This window comes from Podarcis vaucheri, assembly GCF_965113315.1.
Source record: "Podarcis vaucheri genome assembly, chromosome: 13".
NCBI classification, from domain to species: Eukaryota; Metazoa; Chordata; class Lepidosauria; order Squamata; family Lacertidae; genus Podarcis; species Podarcis vaucheri.
In genome coordinates, this window is record NC_138751.1 from 10,007,855 (window position 1) to 10,026,934 (window position 19,080).

Here is a 19,080-nt window from a genome sequence, read left to right on the forward strand (position 1 = left end):
CATGCAGAAGGTCCCAGGGAGAGGGCCTTGCCTATAATTCTGGAAAGTAGCTGCTAGTCAAGTGCAGACAATAAAGTCATACCTCGGAAGTCGAACAGAATCCGTTCCGGAAGTCCGTTCAAAACGTTTAAAAACCAAGGCATGGCTTTCGACTGGCGTTGGACGTTTGGGTTCCACAGAACGTTCGCAAACCGGAACACTCACTTCCAGGTTTGTGGCATTCGGGAGCCTAAACGTTCGACTTGCAAGGTGTTTGACTTCCGAGGTATGCCTGTACTGCACTAGATGGACTGACTCAGCATGAGGCAGCTTCCTCTATTCCAACATGCAATGAAACTTCCAATGTGTTGTATAAACGCTGAACTTTATCCTTATGGTGGTATCAGAGTCCGTTCCATGATCCTGTGAGTGACAGGATCCCCTATAGCCAGAGTCATATGATCAGATAGGCAGTTTTCAGTGCCTGCCTGCCTGCCTGCCTCTCTTAACAGTTTGCAGTGGATGGAGCGGGGGGGGGGGGGGAGGATTAAACTACTGGACTCGCATTTAAGTTTCTGCCATTTCATCTCCTGGCCCCTGGATTTCCACATAAACCCCACTATCAAAATTCTAATTATGAGAGCTTAGTTTGCAAAGAAGCAGTGGAGAGGTAAGGGTCCTCCCTTTCCAAACTTCAGCCAAGGAAGTTGATAACAACACTGTAACTAACATATAGCACACATCAGCACATTTAGAGTCATCACAAGCACTGGGTCAGTTGCCAAACAGCACCACTCACACCCCCTGCAGAGTCTTTGTGGGAATGGAAAATGGTTACATTGAAAAGACATTGGCTGCCTTCCTTGTCCAGGGTGGAGGGGAAGCTTGGGAGAACAAGGCTCTACTGTTATGATGCAATGATAAGGACAGCTAGACAAATTGCCTAGTCACTCTCCTTTTCTGCTGAATCACTTCCAACTCACAACCACCTGGTACCTTGAATTAGAGACAGTGCAGACCTACACAGCGAGAGACATTCTGAAAGGGTTTAATTGCAGGGCCAAGTAAAACTAGTAGCCATTCCAAAGTCTTTCCTTAAACCGGGCAAGTCTGCTTCCTTCCAATAGCACCACAGCTAATAACTGTATCTGGGCACAAAGGATATTTCTTCAGCATCTGGAGTTCAGAGGTGTTTGCCTCTCTTGTTGCTTGGGCAACTGCTCCCCTTCAAAATCAGTTCAAGAACCCAGCACCTAACCCCAGACTATGTAAAGATGCAAGAAACTCTGAGCACATGCAGAGGATTTCTCCCCCCCCCCCACTTCACCACTGAATAGTCCCGTCCCACCAGCTAGGATTGGAAGAGAGAAAGAGATCTGTTTTCATACTAACTCTGAATTCCAGCACCTCTCATTTAGAACTTAATCATCACTGCCTCTGGAATTATGAATAACAGTCTGTCTCTTGCCAAGACCTTGAAACTCTGCCTAAAATGCTGCAAGCCTTGTTACTTAGTTCTATGTGGGAGGGAGGGATGTTATGCTTAACTAGCAGAGAGGGCACTGTATTCATGCTCACATGCAGCCTGGACTTCACACATTCCAGCTAGACACTCTAGTGCAGAAAACAGTTCATGGGGCATGTGGTAGATTTATATTCTGCCTTTCAATTCATATGAATGTAAGATCAGGCCAATGCCCCATCTTGTCCAGCATCCTGTTCTCACACTGGCCAAGCGGATGCTTGTAGGAAACCCACAAGAAGGCCCAAGAGTAAGAGGATTCTCCCCTCTTTTGTTTTACAGCAACTGGCATTTCTGTGGAAGCAGAGCAAAGCTATTATGGCTAGTAGCCTTTGATAGCCCTCTCCTCCACAAATTGCTCTTTAAAAGCCATTTAAGTTGGTGGTCATCCCTGCCTCCTGTGGAAGCGAGTTCCATAGTTTAATTATGGTTTGGTGGGAAAGTTAATTTATCCTGGTAATTAACCCCCCTCATTCTTTTCACATACTTCCCCTTGGCTTGCAGGCTATAATTTCATCTCACAGGCCTGATTAAATCCTTCCTCCCTTGCCATTGGGAGGGTCTTTTGCCTGCCCACCACACCTAGCTTCTCCCGAGCACCCATTTGCCTTAGGAGAGAAGGCAGGTTTAGCCTTAAGCCGTATACAGATTCTGGTCTGCCTTTTCTTCCTTCTTCCCCTGCCAGCTTTCTTTGCAAACCCAACCTGCCTCATCCCTTTCTAAGGACGGTATCTTGGTGACAGATCATAACACCTCCCCCCTCAGCAGAATCCAGAGCAACGCTTCCATCAGCAGGTCTCTTTAACTCCTTCCAAGTGCTGAGCCAAAAGAGTGCTTAGCCAACAACCCACACAACAAAGCACATCGGACCCGAAACCACCTGTAGGAGCGAGTGAAACGCACAACTCCGTACACTGTAGGGCCTACATTAACAACCACCCCGTTTCAAACCTTAATCCCCTCCCCCCCCTTCCCTCCAGAACCAGGATCTGTATTAAAGCAGCAAAATTAAATTAATCTATGACCGAGTGGCTCCGCGACCCGGAAATATCCCACAGTGAACTCACGACTGCTCAAGGTCTTCCTCCATTACTTCCCAAGAAGGAAAACATCACAACAGCTGGTGAGGAAAGGCGTGCGTAAGGAAGGGGTGGAACTAGAACTTGGGGGCGTGGTTCATATTTTATGAATGGCTTGGGGTTGGCGGGGAGGTGTGGGTGAGGCCAGTTGTATAACCTTCCTGCTGGGTTATATAAGGGGGGCGGGAGGGATTCTCCAAAAGAGAGCGCAGCAGCCCTCCCTGGACTCCCTCCGCTTGCCGGGTAGATTGGAGTGAAAGAGAGAACAAGAGGGCGGGCTCTTTCCCCCCTGATGTGGGCGGAGGCATCATAAAGAGGGGAGGAGTCTAGCGGGGGTGATTGATGGCTGCAGGGAGGAGGGGTAGGATTAGAAAAAGGGGGAAATAATGGGGAGTTTTTTCTGTGCAATAGCGAAAAGAGAACTTGCAAGGGCTGATAGGGAAAAGCGTTCGTAGTGTGGGTCCCAGTTAGGAGGGAAAAGGACAGTCTACGATCCTGCACCCCCGGACTAGTTTTCGGTGTCAGTGCTTTCTTGCATGCATTCGTTTATTGAAAACATTTTTTTCTTTCATCCCTTATGATGCGACATTAGCAAATTATTGTATTCTGCATTTATTAAATGTCCACTATTCTTTCCCCGCTCATCATTTAAAAAATGATGGGTTGTTGGCCGGGAGAGTTTCTGAACACAAGCAGAGGGGCATTGCCTCTTTTTCAGTTAAGGGCTGCTACTTCCATCCACCACGAATTCTAAGGTAATTTCGAAATGGCCGCATAGGGCATTTCATTGTAATGGTATTGGGTAGCCTATGCTGTTAGTAGCATGGGGCGTTTGAGGGTTTAATTATGGGGTGGAAAGCGGTATGCTATGGAATGGGAAGCTATAATGGTGTGCAAAGCGCCTTCCTTTCAAGCTGCAGCTTGCAAAGCCAAGACTGTTTACTTTCGTTACCGTAAGGTTGGAAGCAGAGAGTTCTGATTGCGCATGCGCAATGACTTGCCATGTAACCTATGACACCCTCTTAACTGCCAGTTGAACAAACGCATGCGCATTGAATTCTCTCCTTAAATCGGATGCCTGCAGCGCAAATTAATAGACCCTTAACAGCATACTACTGCTGCTAGTTTTGCTCTTTTCATTTTTTAAAATTTAAGACATGTTTTCTTTTAACTTCTCCCTTGAACCAAAAGCTTATGTGTAAGGATGAGTGTACTACACATGCGCAATAGACAGCCCCTACCAGGAAAAGGTCCGTGATAGTTTCCAATCCGATTGTGCGCCTGCGCTGCCCTCTTGCCGCCCCTCATGCACGACGCATGCGCACGAACCAGCCCATTCTAGAATTGCCCTTTCGGCAACCGAAATGCACAACACGCATGCGTAGTAGGAACTATACCGTCTCTGCGCATGCGCCTTGCCCCATACTGACACGGGAAGCGTTTACCCGCTTCCGGCCACCTCATTTTTATTTTTTCTTTCATTCAAGTTGTGCGAAACCCTCTCCGTCGCTATGTCAGGCGCAGCTTCTGGGTCGTCCGGGGCCGGAGCGAGCTCGGTGGGCTCGGTAGTGCGGCGCTTCCTAGCCGAGTACAGCAGCGGAACGCCGAGCCGCCTGAAGGTGCTGGACGCCTACCTGCTCTACGTCATGCTCACGGGAGCGCTGCAGTTCGGCTACTGCCTCGGCGTCGGCACCTTCCCTTTCAACTCCTTCCTGTCGGGGTTCATCTCCGCCGTGGGGAGCTTCATCTTGGGCGGTGAGGACGCTCCTTGACTTGGCAGCTTCGAACGCGTAGCCGTTGCTTTTTAAATTTAAGTGAGGGGGGACGTGTGCAACGGTCGCCGGGTCAGCCTACCAACGGTCTTTACGTGAGGGGGGGGATGTTTACATGGCAACGTCGCGGGGGTTCCATATGGTGACGTAGCAACTTAGCCTCGGGATGGGGGGGGCGCGAAGGTTCTGCGTCGTCGTGGGAACGGCGCTGTTCAGCTAATGGAGACAAGGAACAGGGCGGGGTTATGGCAATTGCCATGGCAACTGCGGAGTGTGCGTGGGAGGGGAGTGGGGGCTATGCTAGTGACTCCCACCTATGCTCTCCTCTGGGTCTTCCTTCAAGCAGGACTACAACTCCCATCAGCCCCTGCCAATATAAGCAGTTGCTTTAGCATCTGCAGGAGTAGTAATAAGAATAATAAGCCACTCTGGGCAGCTTCCAACAAAATATTAAAATATAGTAATGCATCAAACATTAAAAGCTTCCCTAAACAGGGCTGCCTTCAGATGTCTTCTAAAAGTCTGGTAGTTGTTATCTTTGACATTTGGTGGGAGGGCATTCCACAGGGTGGGCACCACTACCGAGAAGGCCCTCTGCCTGGTTCCCTGTAACCTCACTTCTTGAAGGGAGGGAACTGCCAGAAGGCCCTCGGCGCTGGACCTCAGTGTCCGGGCTGGATGATGGGAGTGGAGACGCTCCTTCAGGTATACAGGACCAAGGCCATTTAGGGCTTTAAAGGTCAACATCAACACTTTGAATTGTGCTCAGAAATTTACTGGGAGCCAATGCAGATATTTCAAGACCGGTGTTATATGGTCTCGGCGGCCGCTCCCAGTCACCAGTCTAGCTGCTGCATTCTGGATTAGTTGTAGTTTCCGAGTCACCTTCAAAAGTATTCCCACGTAGAGCGCATTGCAGTAGTCCAAGCGAGAGATAACCAGAGCATGCACCACTCTGCGAGACAGTCTGCTGGCAGATAGGGTCTCAGCCTGCATACCAGATGGAGCTGGTAAACAGCTGCCCTGGACACAGAATTGACCTGTGCCTCCATGGACAGCTGCGAGTCCAAACTGACTCCCAGGCTGCACACCTGGTCCTTCAGGGACACAGTTACCCCATTCAGAACCAGGGAGTCCTCCACACGCACCTGTCTCCCCAAAACAGTACTTATGTCTTGTCAGGATTCAACCTCAATCTGTTAGCCGCCATCCATTCTCTCCAACCGCCTCCAGACACTCACACAGGACCTTCACCGCCTTCACTGGTTCTGATTTGAAAGAGAGGTAGTTCCCATCCCTCCTGTTAAGCGTCTCATCCAGACCAGTGAGCCGCCCTATTTGGAGCCTCTTACCCCATGGTCATGGTTGTGACTCAGCCCCAGGACTAACGTTGGGGGTCAGCACACGTGCCAGTGGACCCAGAATGGTTCATTCCCATGCCCACCAAGGCACCTACCTGGCCTTGCTGCAGAGTGGGTGCTGGGCACATGGTGTGAATGCTACTGCCCATCACTTGCCTTCCCTGGATGTATTTCTGACCGGTGATGGAAGCGTCGGCATTGTGCAGGAGGAAGCTGCCATCTTAGATATCCAAAAATGCAATACCTGGACCTCAGAGCACTGATGTGCTTTACAAAGTACAGGTCCTGCCTGCCTGCCTAGAAAACATGTTGGAGCCCAGAGGGTGGAGGGGAGTGATGTGTGATGACTGTTCCTACTATAAAAGCAGTTCTGGGAGCTTTATTTTATAAACTCAAAAGGGCAAAGGTTCTTGCCAGAATAGATAACTGGTGGCAAGGATCCACAGACTCACTTTGTAGTTCTTAAATTGGAGTATGAGGTTATGGTAATTCTTTAAAACTTGCTCCGCTCTTTAGTGTGATGTGCTGCATTTTCTTCCGGTAATCCATTACAGTTTGGATTTTCTTCTCTGTCCCTCTCAAGTTTGTTTGAGGATCCAGATCAACCCACAGAACAAAGGAGAATTTCAGGGGATCTCACCAGAGCGAGCCTTTGCTGACTTCCTCTTTGCCAGCACTATCCTGCATCTTGTAGTCATCAACTTTGTGGGCTGATACTGAAGACTTGGAGGTATGTATACCTGGTCGGGGTATATGATTTTAGAAGGGAAGACTTCGTAGTCAAAGTATTGGCTGATGCCATCCTTACATTCAGCTCTTATTTATGTGGTAGATTTCCCAGGTAAGATTCAAGACTTAGCACTTAGAAATTGTGTCCTAGTGTAGGCTAGAAAAAATGCTTAGAAGTGCCCTGAGTATTCTCTACTACTTTGGTATAGTTTTTATTCCTATCATGACTTCTTACAGCTGAACCTCATTATACAAATAAGGTCAGAGAGTCTCAATGATGGGTGGAGAAGAGGGTCTGCTTTAGTGGGGCCTGGGGTGAGATCCTCTCCTTCTGTGTCTTTTCAGCTTGTGAACATCTTAGAGAATCCCCTAGAATATTGTCTTGAATTTTTCTTGAGTCAGTGAAGTCACAGCTTGATGGGGTTCTCAGAGTAAAGCCTTTCACACTGAACCAATGTTAGAATTCCATATTTGTGAAGGTACACACACACACAGTATTTGTGTTACCTATAAATAAATACTTGTGTATACAGTGTGGACTTCAGGCATAACTTTAGTTTTATACTCTTGATTGTAAAACCCTATTCCTGTGCACTGACTGAAAAGGCGATAAGTCATTATGGGTCTGAGCATGGGGTGGGCTTTTTACCAAAGAGAAGATTAGCATGTGGCTGAGTTTAGTGCCTACCAATCATTTAAAATTCCAGTTTGACGTTGAGACTGTTAGTATTTGACTTGTATGTGTGTTCCAATTGCAACACGGTGTGTTGGTATACAATATAAGCCCTCAATTTCTTGCAATCTCCACATTAAAAGCTCTTCACTTTTTTCTTTCCTTCTTGTAGGTCCTGGATTTGTCTTGTTTGCTGAAAACCCAGCATTCCACTGAACAGGCATCACACCACACATCACAGACTCTGAATAAGTTCCCTGGTGGCAGTAGGGATGGGAATGTTCCCTGAAACATATGGCCATTGCCTTCACTTTCTATGATTTTCAATAAACCTCTTTTCTTACATTTCATGTATCTTAACTCTCGGTGATAAGTGGAGAAGAGGGCCAGCCTTGATGAGCTTTGGGGTGAGATCCTTCTGCTGTGTCTTTAAACCCATGAAGGGCATCTTGCAGAACCTATTGGAGTATTGTTCTTTTGGAGATCACTCCTTGTGATCTGTCCTGGGAATAACAAATAAATAGCCTATCCCAAAACTTCTGTGTTACCTAACCTTAGCAGGCTAAGTATTACTTTAATCCAGGAATCCGTTTCTGTCATTTGAGCCCTACTGATTTAAACAAAAATTGCACTGTGGCAGTGCGTGGCATAGTTTGCATGACACATTAAACCACAGCTTAAACCAAACTATGATTTAGTGCGAACGTGTTCCTGAGGTGCTGCTTCACACCAGCTGCGTACAGGGCATCACCTAAACTCTTCTAAACTGAAGTAACAAGATAATGATTCCTTATAACTAGGATGATTGGAATGGAAAGGTTTGTCTGGCAGGAGAGAGAGAGAGAGAGAGAGAGAGAGAGATAATACAGAGCCAAATCCTCAAATCCAGCATGGGCCCAGATGATTAGGAACTTCTTACTCAACAGTTCCTGCAATATTTTTTCTCTTTCACTATCTTTTGCTGCCATCTAGTGTATGATTCTGTGAAGTGCATCTTCAAACCTCATGTCAACTGGGAGGGTAGATTTAGAAGACGTCCTTAAAGCTGTGCTTTTTTCTGGGGGGCATGCAGGGATACGCATACCCCTAAACATTTTGTGAATCTTTGTCCTTTTGTCCATTTAATGCATTTATTTTTCCTGATTTGAACTATAAAATGGTGATTTTCTTGAGTCAAAATGAGAGTACCCCCAAACATTTTTTAAAGAAAAAAGCATTGCCTTAAAGTATATTGAGATCTGTAGGAAACAGAACAAATCTCCCACAGTTCAAGACAGCACAATTCCACCAATGCCCATAGCTTTTCGCTTGCCCATGTTTGTTGAAATCTGGATCCAGAAACCTTGAAAAACCTACCTTCCAAGACTAGAGTAAATGGGTATTTGCACAACTGTATTGAGATCAGTAATTCAGAATTCACAAAACACCCAGCAGACTACTTGCTACAGTCTCCATAGGAACATGACACCTTGGATACGCATGCAGAGGACGGCATATTAGAATTCACCCATCCCAACTGACCCAAGCTTTTGGCTCTTATTTCCCATTTATATGCTAAATTTGTACAACTTTGTCATATGACTTCCTCCCTTGACTTAGTTGACTGGTTTGGGCCAGTTTACAGTTTGGAGTTGTGTGCTCAGTGATGTATACTTGTAAAGGAAACCAATGATGTTTAGATGTGGGTTCTCCCTCTCTGGTAAGTGTGTGTATGTGTGGAGGAATATAAAAAAAATATCAGTCTGTTGCTCAAGACAGGCCACTAGCCATCTTAATTGCAGCTTTTCACCATCTTGACCAGAAGTCCCCAAAAGCTGCAATTGGGACTTGGTGTTGTGGGAAGTGATACATAAATTCAGCATGCTCAAAAATGTAAGCAATTATGACTGAAATCTCAATAGCTGTTGGGTTCAATGGGATTCTTAGTAACTAGTGAGTATGGCTTGATGGGCCTACATAGTGCCTTACCAGTCCCAGGACCAGTAGATACTATGCAAAATAGGGTACAAACTCTTATATCCCATCTATAAATGGTTACTGGTGTAGATGTCTCCCAGCAGTATCTAGATGAACTAGTATAGATAGGTCTGCTAATAGCTTTTCATTATCCACTCCTCAACAGAGGTGGAATCTTCTGTACAGAGGTAGCATAATTCTGAATACTCTCAAAGCTGGGGGCAGATAGCAGGGGATCACTTTTGGCTTTATTTCCCTGAAATGGGCTTCTGGGGGGTCATTGGCTGACCACTTGGAAAAGAGAATCTGGGGACAGATAGAACCTCAGTCTGATCTTGATGAACACAGCTGTTGCCAATAGTTGGTGCCTTAACCAATATCAGAACTGCAGGAAGGAAAACCCATGTTTCATAAACACTTCTGTATCTTTCCACTGTCTACCAAATAACACTTCCCACCATATGTAGCTGGGAAATCTGTACCTATTTCACTTGGGCTTTAGTGACTGCATGGACAGAACTGGATATTTGGTACATGGATAGAGAGGCAACCGAGTGACTATTAACAGCATCACTAAAGAACCTGCACTGATAACTTGTTTGATACTGGGCTAGATTTAGGTTTCAAGGACCTGAACTGCTTGGGCCTAGGTTACCTGGGAGGCAGCATAGATTGTCATAGAGATCAGAGACCATCCTTGTGCCACAGCCTGCAGATGTCCATCTAGCAACCACCACAAAGAGTGTCTTCTGTATTGATGCTCACACTCTGGAATGGCCCTCTCTCCTCCCCAAACCCCTACAGTCTGGCATGCACCAGCTGATATAATTTGAGTGCATACTTTAAAAAAAATGATGATCCTGTTCACCATGTCCTTTGCTGGCTTTTGATGCTGTTGCATTTTAAGTATTAAGAACATAAACCTAGGAATAGCCTGGATCAGGTCAACGTCCCATCTAGTTTAGCATCCCCTTCTCTCAGTGGCCAATCAGATGCTTCTGGGAATCTAGAAAGCAGGACCTGAGCACAAGATGTACCCTTCTGCTCTTTACAGCAACGTATTCAGAAGCTATACTGCACCAGACCCTCAGAATATAGCCATCGTGGCTGGTAGCCATTGCTAGGTTCTCCATATATCTGTCCAGTCCTCTTAAAGCTGTCCAAGTTGATAGACCTGGGAGTGACGAAAAAAGTATTTCTACCAGCTGGTCTGTTTAGCTTTGATTTCATTTTTGCATCTTGCCTATTAATCATAGGACTCAGCAAACTTTTTCAGCAGGGGGCTGGTCCACTGTCCATCAGACCTTGGGGGGGGCAGACTATATATATATATATATATATTTTGGGGGGGAAACAAATTCCTATGTCCCACAAATAACCCAGAGATGCATTTTAAATAAAAGCACACATTCTGTTCCTGTGAAAACACAAGGCAGGCTCCACAAATAACCCAGAGAGGCATTTTAAATAAAAGGACACATTCTACTCATGTAAAAACATGCTGATTCCCGGACCGTCCGTGGGCCAGATTGAGAAGGCGATTGGGCTGGATCTGGCCCCCGGGCCTTAGTTTGCCTATCCATGCGTTAATGTGTGTTGCCTTGAAGTGGAGGCATGATAGGTAATATATAGGTGTATTAATAAATAAAAGTATTCAGATTTGACTCTGGCAGACTCCCGTTCAAAGAGGGTGTTGGAGGTCTTCAGTTGCCCCAGATTTCATTTCCAACCTGCCCACAACTAAAGCAGCCACAAAGTTATTCTTAGACCTTGCAGACTCCTTGAGTGGTGATATACTTAGCTATTCTCTGCTTCTCAACCCCCACCCTTTGCACATGCAGCCTCCATCTTGACTCCACGCAGCACCTTGCACCCTGCGCTTGCGGTCTAACGTTTTCTCCGCCTCCCTGGCTGCCTGCTCGAGCCCTGCCACGTGCCGTCTCTTTGAAGCTCCCCACCTATCTGGAAAACAACCCTTGTTTTCAAGAGGAAGCGGTTCCTGTGGGGTGAGCTTCAAACGCTGACCCAGAAAAACCCACACGCTTCTGACGTCATGGAAGTGAGCTGGTTGGCTTTGACCCATTTAGGGGGTTGACATAGTTTCCACTTCCTGCTGCCTTGTTGCCACCGTACCTAGCTTGGGGGTGGCGGGGAGAAGTTATTTTTGAGAATTAAAACTTAAATAGGGTCACTGGGTTAGGGGTTGAAGGCACCTGTTTGGCTGAGGCTAAAAATAAGCTCACGAGGTCAAGTTTCTAAAAGAAAGTGGGTCTTTGACCTAGGCTGGCTGAACATCAAAGTCTTCCCTCCCCCCCCCCCCGGGTTGGCTGTGCACAAGTTATTCTCGGTCTTGCACACCAGTGCTAACTGCAGTCGCCCCCACAATAAGTCCATATCTGCTTTGTTGTTGTTTAGTCTTTTAGTCGTGTCCAACTCTTCGTGACCCCATGGACCAGAGCACGCCAGGCACTTCTGTCTTCCACTGCCTCCCGCAGTTTGGTCAAACTCATGCTGGTAACTTCCACCATCTCATCCTCTGTCGTCCCCTTCTCCTTGTGCCCTCCATCTTTCCCAACATCAGGGTCTTTTCCAGGGAGTCTTTTCTTCTCATGAGGTGGCCAAAGTATTAGAGCCTCAGCTTCACGATCTGTCCTTCCAGTGAGCACTCAGGGCTGATTTCCCTAAGAATGGATAGGTTTGATCTTCTTGCAGTCATAGTTCATTTTATTTGTGGATGATTCCTTGTGTAGAACATGTGACTATGAGTTAAGGGTATCTGCACCATACATTTAAAACACTTCTTTATCAATCATGGCTTCCCCCACTGCATCCCGGGAAGTGTAGTTTGTTAGGGGTGCTGAGAATTGTTAGGAGACCCCTGTTCCCTTCACAGAATCAAAATCTCCAGAGTGCTTTAACAATCCCCTTTCCTGGAGAAATGGGAATTGTAGCTCTGTGAAGGAAATAAGGGTGCTGGGACTTGTTACATGACTCCCTAACAAACTACAGTTCCCAGGTTGCCTTGAGTGAAGCCATGGCTGTTAAAGTGGTATAATAGTGCTTTAAAGAGCCAGTGTGCTGTGGTGCTTAGAGTGCTGGAGTAAGACCTGGGAGACCCGGGTTCAAATCCTCTCTCGGTTGTGAAGCCTACTGGACCAGGCAGACACTCTCTCAGCCTAACCTTCCTCACAGAGTTGTTGGCAGAGTAAAATGGGGAGAAGTCTATGAGCCTCCGTGAGCTCTCAGGAGGAGATATAAATGTAATAAATGACAGATAAATGTTTGGTGTGGATGTGACCCAAGTCCCATTCATTGCACAACAGCTCTGGGACTTAGGATAGGAGTGCCAACTTTAAGATAAGCAGTGGAACAGATTCTAGAGTGGCTGGGGCACGAATAATACAATTGTTATTAATAATTATTGTAGTTCTGCCTTTTAACAGTTGGGCAAGAGAGAGTTTTGCTGTCTTCTCTTGGTCTTGCCATGCCAAGCAGCTCTGGCCAAAATCCCCTCCACTAAGAGTGTGGACCCCGACCCCTGCTGAATCTGATCATTATTCATCTATGCGGGAGAGAGCACTTTGCTGATGGGATGGATGGTGGTGCTATTTAAAAAAATAAATCAGTAAAATATTATCTGAGACAAATAGGGATCTTACATGGCTACCAGCCGTGATGGTTTTGCTCTGCCACCACAGAGAGAGTAATACCAGTTGCTGTAAATCATAGGAGGAGAAAAGGCTCTCCTGCCCAGGTCAAGCTTGCCAGTTTCCCACAAGCCACAGTGGGAACTGGTTGCTGGACTTGATGGGCCATTCACCTGATTCAGCAGGCTCTAACCTTTGTACATCTTCTGCAGACACCGAACCCAGAAGACACCTGGATTTTCACTCCTCTGCTGATGTGCATTGGACAGTTGTGATGGTAACTAATCAGATACGGAATCACAGAGTTGCAGGCCAGGGTGGAACAGCTCAGGCCGAAAGGCCAAATGTGGACCTCCAGGTCTGTCTATCTGGCCCTCAGGACTCACCCAAAGCTATTCTCCTTCACCAGCCCTGCTCCATAACCCTCCTTGGGTGTCTCTTGTCAGGCTGGGATGTGTGATAGAACTGCAAGAATGCTTCTTGCTGTCTGGATGGAAAACAAAGTGCATTGGTTCCCCCAAAGAATCCTGTACCCCTCGCAGGTATACCGTTCCCAGCCCATTCAACACATTTTAGTTCCTACATTTCTTTGGGCATGTGCTTTAAATGCAAGGTGACTGAAATTCGTATCCATTGCTCCACCCATTTTTGTCTCTGGCCCTGCCCATCACTGCCATGTGACCCATGGACGATTTCCCATCAAAGGAATGTAGCCTGAAAAAACTTGATTTCATTTCCAAACTCCTCTAATTGTTAAGAAGTGTTTCCTAGTGTTCAACTGAAATCCACCCTTCAGTAGTAACCTTAAGAGCATGAGATCCAAGGTCCTTTCACATGTTACACTGAACACACACAGGTACAAGCTATCTCTACGCATGTGCAAGCATTTGTGTGAAAGAGTGTACACATGTCATTTTGATGTGGGCTTAGGGCTGAAAACCTGACTTAATGCCCAGTCACGTTTCAATTCCAATAACTCTCACTAAAGAAAAATATGTACTGCATTGTATGCAGATAAAGGACTGAGAAGGCTATTTTAACCTCTGGGAAAAACTTTGGAAAAATGATTTGAAGTTTACAGCATGTTATTCTTTGAAAATGTTTTACAGATGGTATTTAACTCCAACTAGGCTTGCTAAGATGTATACGACTGAATCAGATAAGTGCTGGACATGCAATGAGGTTGAGGGAACGTTCTTTCACATGTGGTGGACTTGTAAAAGGGTAAAAGAATATTCGGAAATTATCCATAATGAACTGGAAAAAAAGTTTAAAAGTACTTTTCCAAAAAAACCAGAGTCCTTTTTGTTGGGGATAATTCAGATGGATATTCCCAGTTGTCAAAAAAAAAAAGGGGGGGTTATTTATGTATGCCAGTACTGCAGCCTGTATTTTGTTAGCCCAAAAATGGAAAACGAGCGAGGTCCCAACTAAAGATGAACGGTAACTTAAGTTGACAGAATATGCGCAGCTTGCAGAGAACAAGAACATATGTTTAGAGAAGATTGGAAAACATTTATTGAATATATGGGGGGAAATTGTGTACACTTGAAAACATTGGCAGCAGTAAGATAAATTCAACGGTGTAAATAAGTTTTGATGGATGTAATAATGGAATACTGAATGGTTTCATTTTTGTAAAATATGCAGGGATCTATGATATGTAAAATGAACCATGGAAGGAGAAGAAGGGAAGTCACTGATATTTTAAGGATGCTTAAATGAATATTTTAAATGGTAAAACAGAAAAGTTAATAAAAAATATATGTAAAAAAAAAAGGGATTGGGAAGGCGATCAGGTCAATGGCCCATCAAGACCAGCTTCCCATTCTCAACATGGCCAACTAGATACCTATATGAAACCTATATGCAGGACCTGAGCAGAAGATCATTCTCACCACCTGTGGTTTCCAGCAACTGGTATTGAGAAGAATTTCTGCCTCTGACTGCGGAGGCAGAACTGAGCAATCATGTCTAATTGCTATTGATGGGCTCTTTCCATCTCACTACAGCACTCTGGTTTGGAGGAAGCATACTCAAGGACGAGTCCTGCTCTTCATGCCAAAACTGCAACCTGGCAAAAGGAAGTACCCCTGGGCATGTGCAGAGTGCCTTCCCCTAACTTCATAGTAACTTCGCTCACCTGCCTACCTATGATTGGAAGATGGGTTTCAAGATTAGAGTATTTGACTTGCAGACATATGAGGCCTCAACAGCTCTCATTTCAGTAATTAAGTAACAAGCAAATAACTTTTTCTCCCCCTTTCCTAGAGTTCCCACACTCCATCTCATTATGCCTCGAAGATATGAAAATGCAATCTGGATGTTAAGCTTTTTGTGTCCTTATACTATTTGTATAAGGGCCCATTGCTAACTTGGGGGAGGGGGGGGGTTCAAGAAATAACTAGCAAAATATGAGATCCAGTTCCCGAGGAGGGCAAACAGGATGTTGCAGACTGAGTTGAGGGATACAGTGGTACCTTGGGTTAAGAACTTAATTCGTTCTGGAGGTCCGTTCTTAACCTAAAACTGTTCTTAACCTGAGGTACCACTTTAGCTAATGAGGCCTCCTGCAGTCATCGCACCGCCAGTGCGTGATTTTAGTTCTCATTCTGAAGCAAAGTTCTTAACCCGAGGTACTATTTCGTTAGCGGAGTCTGTAACCTGAAGTGTCTGAATCTGAATCATCTGTAACCTGAAGTGTCTGTAACCCGAGGTACTATTGTAATTGTATGATATATTTTAGCATCGTGTTAACCTCTGACCCTTCCGGTCTCTCTCATTTCTCCCTCTTGACTACAAATGTGAACTCTCCTTAGAAGCTACTTCTGAATAAGAATTCAGAACAACGCATTTCACGTCTATGTTACTGTCACTTCTGAATTTCTTATTTGTCTATCATGTAGCAGCAAGAACTTTCTGACAGCAAGAGTTGTTCGACAGTAGAACAGACTCCCTCAGAAAGTGCTGGGCTCTTCTTCATTGGAGGTTTGAAAGTAGAAGTTAGATGGCCATCTGCCATGGATGCTTCAGTTGAGATTCTTGTGTTGGACTTGATCCCTCCTAACTCTACAATTCTATTATTCTACCATTTCATTTTTGTGGACCAGTGGGCGGGGGTGGAGAAAAACCACCACATATTCATAAAGCACCAAACATGCATAGAGGATTTAAACATATACACTTTTAATATTCTGTAACAATACAGGATGCTTTGTGTCGATTATATTCACAAGATAGTGCGATACAATGAAGCAGGATGTTGGTTTGTCGACTTTATCTCTCTCCCAGAGCTCATGAGCATTAAGCGGCTGTACAAAAAAAGCAGAAATCCAGAAGTTGAAGCTTTTCCCCTGTCAGAATAAAAGCTGGCGGCACCCCTAGCTGAAAGGAGTGCAAGAGAATGGTTCTTTCCAAGCAGTTGTAGATGTTCCTCATGTACTGGAGATGACTTTGTACATGTCTCTGTTCTTCCACAATGTACCAGATATGTTCCCCATGTTTCTGCCATTTCTGAACTGGAAGAAGAGATTGAGAAATCCTGGTTATTATCTAGATCGGAAGCCATTGCATAGGCAGTTGCAGAAAGATGCAAGCATCAAAGACAGGAAAACATACATTCAGCTACAGGGTTTATGGCTTTTGTTACAGGGAGTGAGGAAGACAATCTGGTCCCCTAGATACTTTTGCAATTGCATAATAACAGAGCCCCGCAGAAGCAGACAAGGATGGAGAACCTGTGGTCCTTCAGATCTTGATGAGACTACAATTCCCATCAGTCCTGTGTAGCAACCCCAATGGCCAAGGATGATGGGAGTTGTAGTCCAGCAACATCTGGAGGGTCACAGGTTCCCTGCACCTGCTAAATAGATAAGGTAAAAGGTAAAGGACCGGTTAAGTCCAGTCAAAGGTGACTATTGGGCATCTCGTTTTTCAGAGCCAGCATTTGTCCACAGACAGATTTCCAGATCATGTGGCCAGCATGACTAAACCGCTTCTGGTACAATGGAACACTGTGATGAGTGCCAGAGAGCACAGAAATGCCATGCTATAAATGTACACCTTAACTCATTCATCCAACTCCCACCAATCCCAGCCATCATGGGCAATGGTCAGGGATGATGGGAGCTGTAGTCCCACATCTAGAGGGTCTGTTTAATCCAGCATCCCCCCACCCGGCAAGCAACATTGCCCAGCCAAATGTCTTTGTGAAGCCCATGAACAGGTCAGCCCTCTCCATCCAGGATCCATGAGCCTACTGGTCTCAGGTTGAAGGTCCCATTTGGCCTTCATGGACTGAAAGCCTCAGGATAATTCTTAGCCTTTGTGGATTTGTCTATCTCCCCATCTCAGGCAATGAATTCTATAAATTAAGCTTCCATAACTAATCCAGTTCTTCAGTCCAAGAGGATGTAAAATCAAACCCCAAGTACCTCCGTGCTAACACCTTGGTACCCATTCATCAGAACAGAGTTGGAGAGGACCTCCAGTCTGCAGGTCAACCAGCCAGTTTGCCCTGCGACACCACTTTCCCCAAACCACGCCCACCTGTCAATCAGCTGATGGCATTAGGTGATGGGGGGAGGGGCTCAGTCCTGCCTTGCTCAGCTTCCCCAGTGTGTTCCCAGTAGGGAATGCTCTGGCATAACAAAACCTCGGCAAAGAGCAGGATTGGAACCTCTGCTCATCAGCTGGTGAATGGAAAGTTCAAGCCTGCATGTTCCTGGTTGACCACTCCTCTCCAGCAGGTCAACTTTGGCATGGCGCTGACGTCATCATGATGTCAGGTGGTGGTGGGGCCTTCTGGGAAGGTGGGGAGATTAAGAACTGCCACACCTTCCAGGCCAAAAAGGTTCCTCACTCCTGTACCAGAGCACAAGGATAAGGAGCGATGATGGTTCCTCTGGGGCAGGGGTCTGCAACCCGCGGCTCCGGAGCCGCATGTGGCTCTTTTACACCTTTGCCGTGGCTCCGGGGTGGATACTAGCGAGGGGAGGAGGCGCATTGTGCACCCGACACTCCCCACTGTGACGGGCGCTGTACTGGCTGTGACGTCGCATGGGGGCGGTGCGTGTGTTAGTCGCGCACCGTCCCGACGTCACCTTCCCGCCCGCCTGCTACATTGTAAGGGGCATGTATGCTGGTCATTGCATTGAAAGTGGGCATGTACGCTGGTCACTGTTTTGAAGGGGAGTGAAGAATACACACACAAAAAAGGTAACTTGTTAATTTAACGTTTATTTCTCTGAGGAGGAGTAATTCTGAGGGGTCAAACAAAGAAATAATAAAAAAGTGAGAAAAAAGTTATTTTTATAATGACGAGTTTTGCGGTTCCCAGCTTTTTTTCCCCTTTGGAAACGGGTCCAAGTGGCTCTTTTTGTCTTAAAGGTTGCAGACCCCTGCTCTGGGGCAACAGCCCAACTGATGGTGAACTGTGAATCACCGTGAGATACGGAGACCATATTAGGGAAAAAGCCAGAGCTCCAAAGACAACCTTCGCTGACCAGATACATTTTGGACCACAGCTCCCATCAGCTCCAGCCAGGACTCTTAAGTGAGTCTGTTCCTTGCTTACCTCAGCTAGACCAAGCGTGGAAGGTGAACAGCAGGTTGAAGGCAACGCACTTGAGGAAAACGACTCGCAGTCCTAGCACGGTGAGGGAGAGGAGATTCAGCCTCTCGTCTGATTAAAACGAAGGATGGGGGAAGAGAGAAAGAGAGAATAAATGTCACGAAAGAACAGGCGTCCGTTTGCAAGCTACTGTCATGGACAGTTTGGACGACGAGTGTTGTTGTTTTTAAAGCAACGAGGTCTCTTCTGGACTCTCGCCATTTTTGTGGGAGGGATTCAATCACAAACTGGCATATTTAGGTTGGCCCAATTAAAGTGGATTGACGTGCCCAGATGCACAGCGGAGAGGGCTCCTAGCCACAATGGCGACACCCTGTTGCCACAGTTGGAGGCAGAAATGCTTCTGAATAACGCTTGCTAGAGACTACAGGAGGGGAGACTGCTCCTGTGATCAAATCCTGTTTGCTGGCTTCCCACAGGCAACTGTTCAGTCACTAGGCGAAAAGGATACTGGGCCATTGGCCTGATCCAACGGCCTCTTCTTACCTTCTTAAGCAACAAACCTACTTTTCTTTTTAGGCCAGAGTGCGCTATTATTACACCAATGGCATGTTGCAGAATACACCCCCCCTCCCAATATTCTCACTGGGTCTGCTTTAGTCAAATTCTGGCAACTAATCTACAGACAGCTAAGGCAGAATGGCTGGTTGTCAACCCTACTTGCTCACGGGGGCAAGATTATGATTTGATTTTCATTCGGTTCCCAGTCAAGTTGCACATCCCTTTTTGC

General features: G+C 46.1%; 2 protein-coding genes and 1 gene segment (V, D, J or C); 1 reads left to right on the forward strand and 2 right to left on the reverse strand.

Annotated features, from left to right (window-relative positions):
• Positions 1 to 4,354, reverse strand: part of ABHD4 (abhydrolase domain containing 4, N-acyl phospholipase B) — a 26,892-nt gene extending 22,538 nt beyond the window's left edge. The window contains exon 1 of one of the 2 annotated variants that reach the window (XM_082195825.1): positions 4,215 to 4,354. Coding sequence is in view for 1 of the 2 variants with exons in the window: in XM_082195824.1 (XP_082051950.1) it covers positions 2,569 to 2,591 (23 nt within the window). In the remaining variant the exon portion in view is untranslated. Of the gene's footprint in view, positions 1 to 2,568; positions 2,856 to 4,214 lie in introns of those variants that run through there. The other variant, XM_082195824.1, reaches the window with a different exon arrangement.
• Positions 3,986 to 7,460, forward strand: DAD1 (defender against cell death 1). The gene is made up of 3 exons (XM_082195877.1): positions 3,986 to 4,335; positions 6,297 to 6,443; positions 7,288 to 7,460. The coding sequence occupies exons 1-2, from the start codon at positions 4,092 to 4,094 to the stop codon at positions 6,425 to 6,427; spliced, it is 375 nt and encodes a 124-aa protein (XP_082052003.1). The 5' UTR covers positions 3,986 to 4,091; the 3' UTR covers positions 6,428 to 6,443; positions 7,288 to 7,460.
• An 8,422-nt stretch (positions 7,461 to 15,882) lies between these two features.
• Positions 15,883 to 19,080, reverse strand: part of LOC309516865 (T cell receptor alpha chain MC.7.G5-like) — a 140,060-nt gene continuing 136,862 nt past the window's right edge. The window contains exons 6-7 of the C gene segment in view: positions 18,294 to 18,401; positions 15,883 to 16,236 (exon numbers count right to left, since the gene is read on the reverse strand).